General features: G+C 40.9%; 1 protein-coding gene across 2 annotated transcripts in view; it reads left to right on the top strand.

Moving 5' to 3' along the window:
- The window catches only part of grid1b (glutamate receptor, ionotropic, delta 1b), a 433,677-nt gene that overhangs the window by 374,521 nt on the left and 41,045 nt on the right, over window positions 1-18,111 (top strand). For both annotated transcript variants that reach the window (XM_014158350.2, XM_014158349.2), the window contains exons 9-12: window positions 10,638-10,739; window positions 10,933-11,130; window positions 11,295-11,631; window positions 14,365-14,503. In XM_014158350.2, the coding sequence (XP_014013825.1) occupies window positions 10,638-10,739; window positions 10,933-11,130; window positions 11,295-11,631; window positions 14,365-14,503 (776 nt within the window). The remainder of the gene's footprint in view (window positions 1-10,637; window positions 10,740-10,932; window positions 11,131-11,294; window positions 11,632-14,364; window positions 14,504-18,111) is intronic.

Below are 18,111 nucleotides of genomic sequence, written 5' to 3'. Positions count from 1 at the left end.
CTGCCTGGTATGGCAACAGCTTGGCCTCCGACTGCAAGGCACTACAGAGGGTAGTGCGTACAGCCCAGTACATTACTGGGGGCCAAGCTTCCTGCCATCCAGGAGCTCTATACCAGGCAGTGTCAGAGGAAGGCCCTAAAAATTGTCAAAGACTCCAGCCACCCTAGTCATAGACTGTTCTCTCTGCTACCACACGGCATGCAGTACCAGAGCGCCAAGTCTAGGCTTCTAAACGGCTTCTACACCCAAGCCATAAGACCCCTGAAAATCTAATCAAATGGCTACCCAGACTATTTGACTTGCCCCCCCCCACTCTTTTACGCTGCTGCTACTCTCTGTTATTATCTATGCATAGTCACTATAATAACTCTACCTACATATACAGTTGAAGTCGGAAGTCTACATACACTTAGGTTGGAGTCATTAAAACTCGATTTTCAACCACTCCACAAATGTCTTGTTAATAACAAACTATAGTTTTGGCAAGTCGGTTAGGACATCTACTTTGTGCATGACACAAGTCATTTTTCCAACAATTGTTAACAGACAGATTATTTCACTTTTAATTCATTGTATCACAATTCCAGTGGGTAGGAAGTTTACATACACTAAGTTGACTGTGCCTTTAAACAGCTTGGAAAATTCCAGACAATGATGTCATGGCTTTAGAAGCTTCTGATAGGCTAATTGACATAATTTGAGTCAATTGGACATGTACCTGTGGATGTATTTCAAGGCCTACCTTCAAACTCAGTGCCTCTTTGATTGACATCATGGGGAAATCTAAAGAAATAAGCCAAGACCTCAGAAAAAAATTGTAGACCTCCACAAGTCTGGTTCATCCTTGGGAGCAATTTCCAAATGCCTGAAGGTACCACGTTCATCTGTACAAACAATAGTACGCAAGTATAAACACCATGGGCCACGCAGCCGTCATACCGCTTAGGAAGGAGATGTGTTCTGTCTCCTAGAGATTAACGTACTTTGGTGTGAAAAGTGTGAATCAATCCCAGAACAACAGCAAAGGACCTTGTGAAGATGCTGGAGGAAACAGGTACAAAAGTATCTATATGCACAGTAAAACGAGTCCTATATCGACATAACCTGAAAGGCCGCTCAGCAAGGAAGAAGCCACTGCTCCAAAACCGGCATAAAAAAGCCAGACTACGGTTTGCAACTGCACATGGGGACAAAGATCATACTTTTTGGAGAAATGTCTGATGAAACAAAAATAGAACTGTTTGTCCATGATGACCATCCTTATGTTTGGAGGAAAAAGAGGATCCTTGCAAGCCAAAGAACACCATATCAACCGTGAAGCACGAGGGTGGCAGCATCATGTTGTGTGGGTGCTTTGCTGCAGGAGGGTCTGGTTCACTTCACAAATTAGATGGCATCATGAGGGAGGAAAATGATGTGGATATATTGAAGCAACATCTGAAGACATCAGTCAGGAAGTTAAAGCTTGGTCGCAAATGGGTCTTCCAAATGGACAATGACCACAAGCATACTTCCAAAGTTGTGGCAAAATGGCTTAAGTACAACAAAGTCAAGGTTTTGGAGTGGCCATCACAAAGCCCTGACCTCAATCCTATAGAAAATTTGTGGGCAGAACTGAAAAAGTGTGTGCGAGCAAGGAGGTCTACAAACCTGACTCAGTTACACCAGCTCTGTCAGGAGGAATGGGCCAAAATTCACCCAACTTATTGTGGGAAGCTTGTGGAAGGCTACCCGAAACGTTTGACCCAAGTTAAACAATTTAAAGGCAATGTTAACCAAATACTAATTGAGTGTATGTAAACGTCTGGCCCACTGGGAATGTGATGAAAGAAATACAAGGTGAAATAAATCATTCTCTCTACTATTATTCTAACATTTCACAAACTAAGTTTAAATGTATTTGGCTAAGGTGTATGTAAACTTCTGACTTCAACTGTACATTTTACCTCAATTACCTCGACTAACCGGTGCTCCCACACATATTTACTGCTCCCACAGTTATTTTACTGCTGCTCTTTAACTACTTGTTACATGTATTTCTTATTCTGATTCATATTTTTTTAACTGCATTGTTGGTTAGGGGCTTGTAAATGAGCACTGTTGTTTTCGGCACATGTGACTAATATCATTTTATTTGATAATGACAAAGTAAAAACAGGTTTTGGGATTTTTTTGCAAATGTATTAAAAATAAAACATAAATATTCAGACCCTTTACTCAATACTTTGTTGAAGCACCTTTAGCAGCAATTACAGCCTCGAGTTTTCTTAGGAATGACCCTACAAGCTTGGCACACATGTATTTGGGGAGTTTCTCCTAATGTTCTCTGCAGATCCTCTCAAGCTCTGTCAGGTTGTATGGGGAGCATTGCTGTACAGCTATTTTTAGGTCTCTCCAGAGATGTTCGATCGAGTTCAAGTCCGGACTCTGGCTGGGCCACTCAAGGACATTCAGAGACTTGTTCCGAAGCCACTCCTGCATTGTCTTGGCAGTGTGCTTAGGGTTGTTGTCCTGAGCGCTCTGGAGCAGATTTTCATCAAGGATCTCTCTGTACTTTGCTCCGTTGACCTTTCCCCCCACCCTGAATTGTCTCCCAGTCCTTGCCGCTGGAAACATCCCCACAGCATGATGCTGTCAACACCATACTTCACCATAGGGATGGTGCCAGGTTTCCTCCAGATGTGACGCTTGGTATTCAGGCCAAGGAGTTCAATCTTGGTTTCATCAGACCAGATAATCTTGTTTCTCATGGTCTGACAGTCCTTTAGGTGCTTTTTGGCAAACTCCGAGCGGGCTGTCATGTGCCTTTTACTGAGGAGTGGCTTCCGTCTGGCCTCTCTACCATAAAGGCCTGATTGGTTGAATGCAGCAGAGATGGTTGTCCTTCTGGAATGTTCTCCCATCTCCACAGAGGAACTCTGGAGCTCTGTCAGAGTGACCATCTCTAGGAAGAGCCTTGGTGGTTCCTAACTTCTTCCATTTAAGAATGATGGAGGCCACTGTTTTTGGGGACCTTCCATGCTACAGACATTTTTTGGTACTCTTCCCCAGATCTGTGCCTCGACACAATCCTGTCTTGGAGCTCTATGGACATTTCCTTCATCCTCATGGCTTGGTTTTTGCTCTGCCATTTTCAACTGTGGGACCTTATATAGACTGGTGTTTGCCTTTCCTAGTCATGTGAAATCAATTGAATTTACCACAGGTGGACTCCAATCAAGTTGTAGGAACATCTCAAGGATGATAAATGGAAACAGGATGCACCTGATCTCAATTTCGAGTGTCATAGCAAAGGATGTAATTAAGGTATCACCCCCAGGGCCAATTCTTACTTTGGCCACCTCTCCTTCCAGTTCTCTGCTGCCAATGACTGGAACGAACTACAAAAATCTCTGAAACTTGAAACACTTATCTCCCTCACCAGCTTTAAGCACCAGCTGTCAGAGCAGCTCACAGATCACTGCACCTGTACATAGCTTATGTCATGCAATAACATGCAAATTAATTAATTAATTAACATGCAAATAAATTAATTAATTACTTAAAAATCATACAATGTGATTTTCTGGATTTTTGTTTTAGATTCCGTCTCTCACAGATGAAGTGTACCTATGATAAAAATTACAGACCTCTACATGCTTTGTAAGTAGGAAAACCTGCAAAATCGGCAGTGTATCAAATACTTGTTCTCCCTACTGTACACATCAATATAGACTATACACATCAATATGCACATCAATATAAACAATATACATCAATATACACTGTACACATCGATATACACTATACACATCAATATACACTATACACATCAATATACACTATACACATCAATATACATATCATAATACACTATACACATCAATATACACATTAATATAGACTATACACATCAATATGCACATCAATATGCACATCAATATGCATCAATATACACTGTACACATCAATATACACTATACACATCAATATACACTATACACATACATATATACATCAATATACATATCAATATACACATTAATATACACCACATATCAATATACACAGCAATATACACTATACACATCAATATACACTATACACATACATATACACATCAATATACACATCAACATACATCACATAACAATATACACATCAATATACACTAAACATTGATATACACATCAATATACACATCAAGATACACTATACACATCAATATACACATCAATATACACTATACACATCAATATACACATCAATATACACATCAGTATACACTACGCATTAATGTACACGTCAATATGCACCAATATACACATCATTATACACTAAACATCAATATACACATCAATATACAAATCAATATGCACTACACATCAATATACACTATACACATCAATATACTCTATACACATCAATATACACTATACACATCAATATACAATATACACATCAATATATCATGCAATAACATGCAAATTAATTAATTAATTAACATGCAAATAAATTAATTAATTACTTAAAAATCATACAATGTGATTTTCTGGATTTTTGTTTTAGATTCCGTCTCTCACAGATGAAGTGTACCTATGATAAAAATTACAGACCTCTACATGCTTTGTAAGTAGGAAAACCTGCAAAATCGGCAGTGTATCAAATACTTGTTCTCCCTACTGTACACATCAATATAGACTATACACATCAATATGCACATCAATATAAACAATATACATCAATATACACTGTACACATCGATATACACTATACACATCAATATACACTATACACATCAATATACACTATACACATCAATATACATATCATAATACACTATACACATCAATATACACATTAATATAGACTATACACATCAATATGCACATCAATATGCACATCAATATGCATCAATATACACTGTACACATCAATATACACTATACACATCAATATACACTATACACATACATATATACATCAATATACATATCAATATACACATTAATATACACCACATATCAATATACACAGCAATATACACTATACACATCAATATACACTATACACATACATATACACATCAATATACACATCAACATACATCACATAACAATATACACATCAATATACACTAAACATTGATATACACATCAATATACACATCAAGATACACTATACACATCAATATACACATCAATATACACTATACACATCAATATACACATCAATATACACATCAGTATACACTACGCATTAATGTACACGTCAATATGCACCAATATACACATCATTATACACTAAACATCAATATACACATCAATATACAAATCAATATGCACTACACATCAATATACACTATACACATCAATATACACTATACACATCAATATACACTATACACATCAATATACAATATACACATCAATATACACATGCATTGTCAGAGCATTAGAAGCATTAGAAAGGATGATGCGTCACAATGGACATTGTTCACAACAGTACATGTTTATACCCACAGCATCTGCTTATCTATGCTTAGTAATCCCCAGTACTTGGCCCAAGCTTGGCAAGAACTGGTTAAATAGTAGAACGTCCCTACAACATCCTCTCCTTACTGCCATTAACCTTTCGGGATTGCGACAAGGCCATTAGGACGGAAGACTAAGAGGGGTTAATGAGCTGACTAATAATTAGCCTAATTTATCTTGTATCTGTAAAAGTTACGACACTCACTAACGATGCGTTCTTATTTCCCTAAGTAACGTGCAATAATGCTTATCCCTTTATTAAAATTGGTTTGAAAAACTGAGCCGTATTTTCAGAACAATAACGGCGATTCAATACAAGGATTGGCACCGCCGTTATGAAAAACCAAGCCGTGCTACGCAAAACTTGGATAGCTCTTCAATTCTATTTATCAGTCGATATTTATCTGTTGAAAAATTAAGTTGTGGCGTCATCGGTGTAACCTAAATGTTGCTCACAGTGTGAGACTAGTACCGAGTGCAGCCAAAGTGATTTTGGCTTTAAGTCCTGCAAGTAGCATTCACATCACGCAATGACTGGCTTTGTTGCGACTAGGCTGGCTAGCAGGTACCATGCAGTGTGGTGTAGTAGAGCTGTGTTGAGCAGACAGGCCAGAGTTGCCTCATGTCTGCATTGCGGGGACTCCCGACTGGGAGAGATAGTACAGCACAACATGGCTCACTCAGCCACAGATCAAGAATGGATCCCACCGGTGGTTTTTGGCCTGGTGATTAGATCTCGACCAGGACAGAGAGGTGTAATCTCCTTTGGTTTGACACAGTGATAAAGTTTGTGATGGGGGTTAAAGGAGAGGGTGGATGGGACATGGGAGACACCAGTGTGTCAGACGGTCTCTGTACAGAGGTGTTTTGTTGGTCTATCAATTGAGAAATACAGAGATAGAGATCCAGCAGTGGGCCATTTGAAAGACGAAGGGGGCTTATCGGCTTGTAGCACGGCTTTGATAAGGTAGACAGGGATCCTCCTGGCTCTCTTGTGCCTGTTAGGCTTGTTACAGTGGCGGCTCTGCCCACTAACAAGCAAGCGGAGCTGGAGAGGAGCTGGAGCGGAGCTGAATTACACAGACAGTCATTTGGAACATAAAGGGATTCGGGTGAATAGAAGTCCTTCTGAAATGAATCCATTACAAAAGAGATGAAAAAGCAGGGCTTTCATGATAATTTCAATCCCTCGCAATAACAATTTGCTATTCAGAAACCCCAAGTAATAAGTATTCGAAAATAATGACATGGGATATTGTAGATTTTTCGCTATTAGTCTTTAATGATATTGTGTGTTTTTTCTTGACGAGTTGAGCTAGGTCTGAACATTGTGACCAGGATTGGCTTGTGGTACTTTGGAATTAAATGAAAGCCCAATAATTAGTTTAAATTCACCATAATACATGTGATATTCAACGTCCCTGATCAATTCAAATTTAAATCTGCAATAATTTGCATTGCGCTAATGAGGGAGAAATAAACAACGCATTTAGGCCACGTCTATTGATGGTAGCAGTATTGTTATTTTTCTTCCCCCGCCTGCATTTAAACGAACAAAGAACCACCAGGCGTTCTAATAATTTAAATCCTTGCCATACACTAATTACTTAGTTAGAGATGGTTTTCTTTGAACTGTCTCTAGAGAAAAAACTTTCTGTGGAGATTCAAACATCAGAGGCAGACAGTCTAATAATGAAATACACAGGAGAGGATTCACCAAGAATGCGTCAACAGAATATTTTTATTCTGTTACTGGGGGCTTTCCGAGGATGCGGAGAGCAGAGTTGATGTTGCTTTTTAAGCTCCATGCGTTTTATAGCTCGAAATTAAGGCACGCTGACTGATTTCCTGCTGCATTGTTAGAGAAGGATTGCGCTACATTGTACCTGATGCTAACTTTAGCAGCGCTGCCATGTGGCTAAGGGAGCCATTTAATCATTCACTATAGGTTAGCCTCTTGTAAACAAACATGATATAACCAACACTGACAAAGCCTGTCTATTTCCATTAACCATTACTAAAACTTTTAGTGATTTTATTTCTTCAAGAATGACAAATATATTCCTAATTCCCCCTAGCATGTTATTAAATCATTATCAACTCATGTACATTAATCCAGGCAACTACCTTCTCTGTCATAGCCGTAATCCATCAAAACATCAATGTCATTTTGATCACCCGTGAAACATTTGCCAGCAGGCATGAGTGTGATACATTGACATGCAGTACAGCTGTCCTGACAGATAGTCACACCAGTACCCTCTCAGCCTCGAGCAGTTTTTAGATCATCTCTGTGAAAGGATATGTATTGGGGATGGACACAGCAGGTGTCAAGCGGTGGCATTTAGCTCCCCCACCCACTCAAAGCAACGCCACAGTTGACTGAGAGGCCTGACATTTTTACAAAGGGAAGAGGGATGCATGGAAGCGCATGACTGACGACGCGTTGACCCACCATTGATCCATCCACCTTGAGGACAGGATGCTGTACAGACACAGATTTGTCTGGCCTGACTGCTGCTCAAAAAGAGCCTTCCCTGTGGCCTAGGGGTGGTCTAGCGGTCTAAGCCGCTGCCTCCGGATCACAGCTGGAGCATGGGTTTGAATCCGGACTATTGCTATTTCAGCACACTCTCTCCTCTATCGTGCCCCTCAACCTCAGTTTTATCCAATAAAATGTCACTCCTTAAAAAAATAAAAAGAGCGCTCCCATACTAAAGAAGGATTTTGGTCTTCCAGTAGAACAGGAAATAGTACTATCATGGCCCAACTGAGTGTCAGTGGTGTGCAGTACAATGCAAGGGGTTAATGATGACAATTGGCACGCGAAAACCAAGCAGAAGGGACTTTCCTCTTAAAACATGAAATTATATTCTGTCCTTTGCTCATTTCTGAGATTCTATGTGCACAGAGTTCATCATGATTTGTGTTTAAACAGCTGTTAGAACCCTAGAGTCTGACACAACATCACAGGGCCACAGTGGAGTTCCCTTCCGAGGCCAAAACCAGAAGCAGCCATTCATGTACAGATTGACATGTACCCGGGTCGATAAAGATTATAAAGTTCAACATGGTGGGTCACAATAAAAGCCATATATAAAACTCCATTGACAAGTGATCCATCTGCTCTGGTTTGATGATTGATGCCGTTTCCTTACCACCATTATTATGAGGCCTTCTTTGTTGTTAAGGCCTGACCTTGTCACTGGGGTTGGAATAAATATTGACTTTATGAAGTGAGACTGTCATGGGTTTAAAGCAGTAGGCTACAGAGCCACTGATTTCTCTATGGTTCAGCACCCTGCTTTCCGCAGCCATTTTTAGCTGTTTCAGTCTACTGAGAACCATGTCTTTTTCCTTCAAGAAAACTCACTTCCTTTCGATGAATAAGTTGCAGCTTGTAATGTGACTACAGGGCATGCATGACAGAATAAATTTGGCTTGATGCCAATAACATAATTTAAAGTGAATCACTGAAAATGTGATACACTTTAAAGGGCAGCTGATTTAATTTAAAATGTATCATTTTCCCTGTGCCTCTGGCTTAGAGGGTTAATTGATTCAATTAATTAAATAAATAAAATAATAGTAATCATAGTCACAACCAGTTTCATTAGTATTGTCCACTTCCGAGAAGAGAGCTAAAACATAAAAATGTGGCCATAACAATTCCGTAGTGCTATAGGCCCTAATGTACATAATTAAGAAATCCCTAACGATTTAGAGATCACCAAGAAGACAGCTGCTTCAGAAAAATTGTATTCTCTCTGGCCTCAGGCTGCTCATGGGGAAGCCATGTTTTCCCAGTTAGCCTTTCTTTATGGGCCTGTGAGGCTAGCTCATCCACATTCATCCTACTGAAAAGGATTATATACGGTAAGTATAGAAAGAAATCACGGTACCCTTTACATGTAAGATGGTTACCATGATGATGATACACACACAGTGATGTTTTCACTGGCTGTTGATATTGATGCTAATTGATATTGTGCTGTAACATAGTTTAGTAAACATCTCTAGAGTGATGGGATGTGTACAGATGTAGGATCTTAATTTGAGCCAGTTTGCTACAGCAGGAACATTATCAAGCAACAACAGGACATTGGAATTATTATGTGGATTATAATTAATGAATACATTTTTTTGTAAGGGAAAATTAAGTCTGAAATTTCAAATTGGAAATGGCAAACTTCAGAAGCCTTTTTAAACTTCATATACATTACATGTTTACATTTCCAGAATTGCAGGAAAGTTCTCCTGCAACAGATTGTACATCTGTAGGGTTTATATCTGAGTGTTTGTGCATTTGTATATCTCCCTATGCTTGTTTATGTTTGTATACTGCATGCCTCTATACATGGGAGTGCTGTAAAATAACAATTATCCTACATGGTACGTTAAATAGCATAATTATGACATTAGGCTGAGGATTATGTTGGTTATTAACTTCACACTGTTACCCAGAGTAAATTAATCTGATTTTTGAATAAGTGTGTGAAATTGTTCATAAAATGATATGAGTTTAATCAACCGTTATTGCTGGGGTGATGATGGGTCACACACACACACACACACACACACACACACACACACACACACACACACACACACACACACACACACACACACACACACACACACACACACACACACACACCACACACACACACACACACACCACTATAGCATTTGAGGAGATCAAGAGGGAAATATGTTTAATTATTTTTTCTTCTTTAACTTTGAACTATTCCTCTGTGCATTAGCACGGCACTGCCTCAGTCAGCTGTTACCTAGATGACCGTCATGTTCCATTCCATCTATCAGCTTCACTAAACATGTAAAGGGGTGGAATGAGGGATCTTCAATACCTTTTTCATGTTCCTAAATTAATTACTCTAGAGTTTAAGATGCTTTAGGAATCCTTAAGTATCAGCTTTTCTTTGGTTGGAATATCGAAAGGTGTCTGGTGGAGATTTTGGGGGATCATTCTGTGTGATTGGAAGCCTGAAAGATAGAATTAGGCCAAGAGGAGATTGGTCTATTTTTTGCTAAAAACATGGTTGAACTTTTTTTATGAACACATTTATGAGTGTCTCTCTCTCTCTCTCTCTCTCTCTCTCTTTTAGCTGGCTACATGGGACTCAGTCCATGGTCTAAATGGAAGCCTGAAAGAGAGTCGCATTGAGAACGGCATGCAAGGAGTAACGGTCAAAGTAGTAACACTACTGGTAAGGAATATCTTGTTGACACTGTGAGACTGTGTTACCATCCATGTGCTGTGAATTGGAAACAGTATCCATGCTGTTCATCTTGAAAATAATGTGTCGAACACTGCTGCTTAAAACATAACCATTGACTCAGCACATGCACCTGAATTCATGTTGTGAGCATTCCTATCTGATGTTGTGTTTGATTTTGTAGGAGGATCCATTTGTCATGGTTGCTGAAAACATCCTTGGTCAGCCTAAGCGGTACAAAGGATTCTCCATCGATGTGCTCGACGCCTTGGCTAAGATCCTGGGCTTCAAGTACGAGATCTACCAGGTGGCAGACAGCAAGTACGGCTCGCAGCTGCCCAACGGCTCCTGGAATGGAATGATCGGCGAGCTCATAAACAAGGTGAGCTTTTCTGTATTACCCGTGAAACCTACCAACCTGCTGTATTACCCCCAGGAAGAGAATGCCATTTGAGACCACTACGGTTTCCACTTGAATTCAGTCCCCGCTCATCCCTGACTGACCAGGGGACGTTAGCTATAATTATTCTCTGTCTGTCTCCACAGAGAGCTGACCTGGCCGTGTCTGCCATTACTATCACTCCGGAGCGGGAAAGCGTGGTGGACTTCAGTAAGCGCTACATGGACTACTCTGTGGGCATCCTGCTGAAGAAACCGGAGGAGAAGATTAACATCTTCTCGCTGTTCGCTCCGTTTGACCTGGCCGTGTGGGGGTGTATTGCTGCAGCCATCCCCGTGGTTGGAGTTCTCATATTCCTGCTAAGCAGGATGCAGTCACTGAGGACCCAGAATCCTCCAGTGCCACACCAGCAGCCCGCCAACCAGGCGTCCAACTCCCTGCACAGTGCTATCTGGATAGTCTATGGAGCATTTGTACAGCAAGGTACAGAGGACTCTCCTATATACTCATTTAGCTTTTATCTAAAGCAACCCAGGCCATTTTACAGTAGAAAACAAATGTATAATTTGTATGTTTCAAAAACTTTATGGGAAACATACCATTTTCATGTGCTGGAATGTGTTTGTCGATTACATTTAAAAATGCATGATTCATTCAAAAATCCGGTGACTATTTACAAACTATTTATGATAAGATGTTGATACTTTCTAATGCTCGGATGAACAGTAAGCCGATTTAGGTAATGAAAGTGATCCTATGCGTTACAATACCATCCATAAAGTTGCATATGAAGTGGAAAAGGCCACACAGCTGTTTCTGCACCTATGTTGCTGTCTCGTACATGTCTCATGGACACGTGTGCGATATACAGTCCATATAGCATAGTGATTGCATTACAAGCTTGTTAAGCTCACAAGAGCACAGTAAAGGTGCCTTTGAATGAAGAAAAGGATATGTTGGTTGGGATCCAAGACTGGCAAAGGGAAATAAATGAGTGTGTCAGCAAGTCCTGTTGAACCTCAGCTGCATCTATAATTACCTCCTGCCAGAGAGCCTGTTGAACCATTTTAAGCCTAACAGCCAAGGATTAAACATGGGGAGCCTCTGTCCTGTTGGTTCTTTGCAACTGCCCACTATTTCAAGTGGACACTTTTTACTGTATTGGAAAACAATGGTCCGTCATCACACATTTTTCATTGAAAGTTATGGAACCTTTGAAGTGATTCACTCTAATCTGGATACATTTTCTTAGTACAGCATATTGTCAGCCAATTGTGTTATGGGATGGTGAACAGACTTCAGCGATCCTTATATAACCATTTCTGTGACAGCATTTTCTATATACCTCAGTGGGGGCTGGTGGGAGGAGCTATAGGAGAATGGGCTCATTCTATCATCTGGAATATAAGAAATTTAACGGAGTCGAGCATGTGGTTTCCATATGTTTGATGTCTTGATACCATTCCATTTATTCCATTCAATACATTACAATGAGACTGTCTTCCTATAACCAGCCTCAACTGAAAACGTGCCCTCCTATAGTTCCACCCACCAGTCTCCTCTGATATACAGTGCCAGTCACAAGTTTGGACACACCTACTCAGTCAATGGTTTTTCTTTATTTTTACTATTTTCTACATTGTAGAATAATAGTGAAGAAATCAAACCTATGAAATAACACATATGGAAGCATGTAGTAACCAAACAAGTATATTTTATATTTGAGTTTCTTCAAAGTAGCCTACCTTTTCCTTGATGACAGCTTTGAACACTCTTGGCATTCTCTCAACCAGATTCATGAGGTAGTCACCTGGAAGCATTTCAACTGACAGGGGTGCCCTGTTAAAAGTTAATTTGTGGAATTTCTTTCCTTCGTAATGCGCTTGAGCCAATCAATTGTGGTATATAGAAGATAGCCCTATTTGGTAAAAGACCAAGTCCATATGTTGGCAAGAACAGCTCAAATAAGCAAAGAGAAACGACAGTCCAGCATTACTTTAAGACATGAAGGTCAGTCAATCTGGACAATTTCAAGAACTTCTAAAGTTTCTTCAAGTGCAGTCGCAAAAACCATCAAGCGCTTTGATGAAACTGGCTCTCATGAGGACCACCACAGTAAAGGAAGACCCAGAGTTACCTCTGCTGCAGAAGATAAGTTCATTAGAATTACCAGTCTCAGAAATTGCAGCCCAAACTCTGCAAGTAACAGACACATCTCAGCATCAACTGTTCAGACGAGACTGTGTGAATTAGGCCTTCATGGTCAAATTGCTGCAAAGAAACCACTACTAAAGGACACCAATAAGAAGAAGAGACTTGCTTGGGCCAAGAAACACGAGCAATTGACATTAGACCGGTGGAAATCTGTCCTTTGGTCTGTTGAGTCCAAATAGGAGATTTGTGGTTCCAACCGTCATGTCTTTGTGAGACGCAGAGTAGGTGACCGGATGATCTCTGCATGTGTGGTTCCCACCGTGAAGCATGGAGGAGGAGGTGTGATGATGTGGGGGTGCTTTGCTGGTGACACTGTCAGTGACTTATTTAGAATTATCTAGAATTCAAGTCACACTTAACCATCATGGCTACCACAGCGCTCTGCAGCAATACGCCATCTGGTTTGCGCTTAGTGGGACTATCATTTGTATTTCAACAGGACAATGTCCCAACACACCTCCAGGCTGTGTAAGGGCTATTTGACCAAGAAGGAGATTGATGGAGTGCTGCATCAGATGACCTGGCCTCCACAATCACCCGACCTCAACCCAATTGAGACGGTTTGGGATGAGTTGGACCGCAGAGTGAAGGAAAAGCAGCCAACAAGTGCTCAGCATATGTGCGAACTCCTTCAAGACAGTTGGAAAGCATTCCAGGTGAAGCTGGTTGAGAGAATGCCAAAAGTGTACAAAGCTGTCATCAAGGCAAAGGGTGGCTACTTTGAAGAATCTAAAATCTGTTTAGATTTGTTTAACACTTTTTTGGTTACTACATGATTCCATATGTGTTATTTCATAGTTATGTTGTCTTCACTATTATTCTACAATGTAGAAAATAGTAATAATAAAGAAAACCCTTGAATGAGTAGGGGTGTCTAAACTTTTGACTGGTACTGTACATCCACCCACTTTACCAACTACTTGTTCATCCTCAACCCCTTGATAACTGTTGTTGCTTTCTACCCAGCCTGGATAGTGACAAGTCCTTTCTCCCCCTCTATAGGAGGGGACAGCGTGGTGAGCTCTGTGGCCCTGAGGATCGTCATGGGCAGCTGGTGGCTCTTCACCCTCATCGTATGTTCCTCCTACACGGCCAACCTGGCAGCCTACCTCACCGTCTCCCGCATGGACACCACCGTACGGTAGGTTGCTCCTTGTCCCTCTGACTCTGTTTTATCCCTTCCTGAATAATAGTGTCATGTTATTGTTAACCCGGGTGAACAGTCACCCGGGTTAACATGAATGACGACCCTTGGCTTACTCCGCTGTTGGAATGTCTAATGTTCTGTCATCACAAGGGGACAAGAAAGACCATCCAGAAGTTCAGTGTCTTTTATTGTCTGCAGTAGAATATGAATGAGGTGTTCACCACAAGTGTTGTCAGTCTGTGGTTTATACAGGGGTCAAGTTTTGTGAGTGGTCAAGGTAGTATGCACTGCAGTGTGGAGGCTGCTCAGGGAGGACGGCTCATAATAATGGCTTTAACGGAGCAAATGGAATGGCATCAAACCATGTGTGTACATTAGATGTTCTTGAAGCCTCACAATGGACTGTTACACAACCATGGTGATATGTTGAATAACACAAAAGATCTTGTAAAGTTTTCAATAGATTTATATGAAATATGACATTCAGGATGTACAGGATCATTATTTTAATGTCACAGCTCGACCATGCAGTACTTTTGCCATTCATCCTGTAGGGACATGGGCTCCAGAACATATTCCACAAATCTCCACAGTGTCATCCACAATATTTTAACTGAAACTGAATTGACATGTCTAAAGCATGATTGCAGCATTTGTATTATCTAATACAGTGTCTTCCTTCTGAAGGTGATATTTTCCTACACTGGTATGTGCCAACTGTTTGAAATGCCAGACATACATCATGGCATCGTCCAGTAGAATCCATTTTGAATAATCATATGCCTACATTGCCTCCCTGCTCACAGACACATACAGACACATGTATATGTACATGGACCTCACACATGGAGGCATGATGTTGGATCTTTAAAGATTACCATCCCCTCTCTGTTGGCCTTCGGATCTGCAAATGTTATCCACCGCTTATCCCGGCACGATGCGTATTTGCTCAGGCGCTGTGGCTTTGACGTCTGATTGTATTTGATTATGCTGATGTTGTGCAAATGGTGTGTTTCAAGGTTGGAGGAGGGAGGGGATTGCAGGAAGGTCATCCAGCCTACTAAGATAGTTAGGTGAGACAACCACATATCGCAGTCGTAGTACGTCCATTTTTCCTCAATAAATAAGTTGTCAGCAAAGTCAGTACTAGTGGGAAAAGGCAAGTGGAAGGTTATTTTTGTGTGTGTGTGTGTGTGGGGGGGGGGGGGGGCATGGCGTGGTGGGGAGGTGTAAGAATGTTGTCTTATTTAAGATATTCTTTGAAGAGGTAGGGTTTCAGACGTTTTAAGATGATGGGCGGGGACTCTCCTGTCCTAGTGTCCGGGGGTAGCTCGTTCCACCATTGAGGTGCCAGGACAGAGAAGAGCTTTGACTGGGCTGAGTGGGAGCTGACCACCCCTAGAGGTGGGACGGCCAAGAGACCAGAGGTGGCAGAAGAGAAGAAGGGAGGAGGGGATGGGGTTGAGTGGGCAGGTTGTCGGGTGTCCCACTCGGGTGGAGGTCAATCAGGCGGCCCAACATTTGGATAAACGGAAACCATGCCATGAATTAAGAAAACTATTTTCTTTTTTTTCATAATGCGATGTAGCACATTGACAACACAAATCGCTTTGGAAAAAAATACTTTCTTGTTAACCTTCTTACCTAATGAAAACCTATAGCTGAGATAACAAAACAAGACCTTTACAATCAATATTGTTAAAATAATAAAATCGTTTCATTGAAACTTAAATTAACAATTCCTAGAATTGAATGTAGGCTGCAAAAATAAATATATTTAGTAGGCTAATAGACCCTACTCAAATTTTGACCAGCTGTACTGATTATAACTTTATATGTCCTTCATAAAGTAAAAAAAATAGCGAAAGCCTACATTAATCTAATAATTATTAACTGATAATTAACAGAATTATCGTAAACAAATACCTGCTTGCACTTTTTGAAGGCTGTGTAGGCTATCCATCTACCGTGTTTTTGTCTTTGTCCACAATGACTCCAAAATCCTTACAAACCGGGGATTTCACTCACGCGGGACCTGTAGCCACGATTCTGTATTCCCCCATCTTAACCTTTCTTTTTATTTCTATGGTTACGTTAGCCATTTTTGCGTGAGCTAGGCTAGCCAGGGAAAGTAAACATGGCAATGTATTCTCACATGGAGGGACGGAACATAAGCTCTGCACATGGACAAATTAAAATGTTTCAGCACCACACAAATAATGTTGACAGTTCCCTGCTCCATACTCTCTCACTGCGTGCGTAGCTGGTAGCCTATATGTCTGCCTCCCTGCTCACATAATGGAATTCACAATACAACAAGCTCCTGGGTTTGTAAAAATATAGTGTTGATTTCAAATGTTTTCCGGCCCTCAATATAATTCCACCCGCAAGCTGATTTTTTTTGCGGGTCACCCACGGGGAACTGTTGGAGGACTCTATCACGCAGTGAGTCACTCAGCCATGGAGCGGGAGGGGAGGGTCAAGCCAGCTGGGAGGAAAGGGGACAGTGAAAGTCAAAGGATGCGAAAAGGAAGGAGAGTAGGGTCGAGGAGGCAGAGTGAGGAGACAGGAGGGAGAAGGATTTAGCAGAAGGGAGAGATGATAGAATAGAGAGGAGAGAGTAGTGGGAAAGAGAGAGAGCGAAGATTGTGATAGCGTATCTAAGTAGTGGCTGAGTGGTTAGGTTTGGAGGAGAGAGGGAGAGAAAAGCAACAAAGAAGTGATCAGAGACATGGAGGGGGGTTGCAGTGACATTACCAAGCAAACAGCCTCTAGTAAAGATGAGATCAAGCGCATTGCCTGCCTTGTGAGTGGGAGGGGACTGGGAAAGGGTGAAGTCAAAGAACTGAAATGAAGTCTGGCATCAGGAGGTTGAAGTCGCCCAGTACGATGATTGGTGAGCCATCATCAGGAAATTACTTTGTCAAGGTGTCAAGCGCAAGCTTTTCATATCATTGCTCATCCAATTCCCCTGCTTTTTCTCACAGCAGGTTTTTATTACGCTACATATAAGCTACTAGTATTACAGTATTATGTTTGTCACGTCAGCTTGAAAAATATATATACTGAATAAAAATATAAATGCAACATGCAAGAATAGATTTTTTTTACTGAGTTACAATTCATATAAGGAAATCAGTCAATTGAAATAAATACATTAGGCCCTTATCTATGTATTTCACAAGACTGGGAATACAGATATGCATCTGCTGGTCACAGATATCTTTAAAAAAAAGTAGGGGCGTGGATCAGAAAAACAGTCAGTATCTGGTTTGACCACCATTTGCCTCATGCAGCGCTACACATCATCTTTGTATAGAGTTGATCAGGCTGTTGATTCCGGTCTTTGGAATGTTGTCCCATTCCACTTCAATTGCTGTGCGAAGTTGCTGGATATTGTCTGGAACTGGAACACGCTGTCATACAGCGCATCCTAAACATGCTCAGTAGGTGACATGTCAGGTGAGTATGCAGGCCATGGAAGATCTGGGACATTTTCAACTTCCAAAAATTGTGTACAGATCCTTGCAATATGGGGCTGTGCATTGTCATGCTGAAACATAAGGTGATGGAGGCAAATTAATGGCATGACAATGGGCCTC

The sequence above is a fragment of the Salmo salar genome, chromosome 19 (assembly GCF_965601325.2).
Source record: "Salmo salar chromosome 19, fSalSal1, whole genome shotgun sequence".
Lineage (NCBI taxonomy): Eukaryota > Metazoa > Chordata > Actinopteri > Salmoniformes > Salmonidae > Salmo > Salmo salar.
This window is presented reverse-complemented; position numbering and strand designations above follow the sequence as displayed.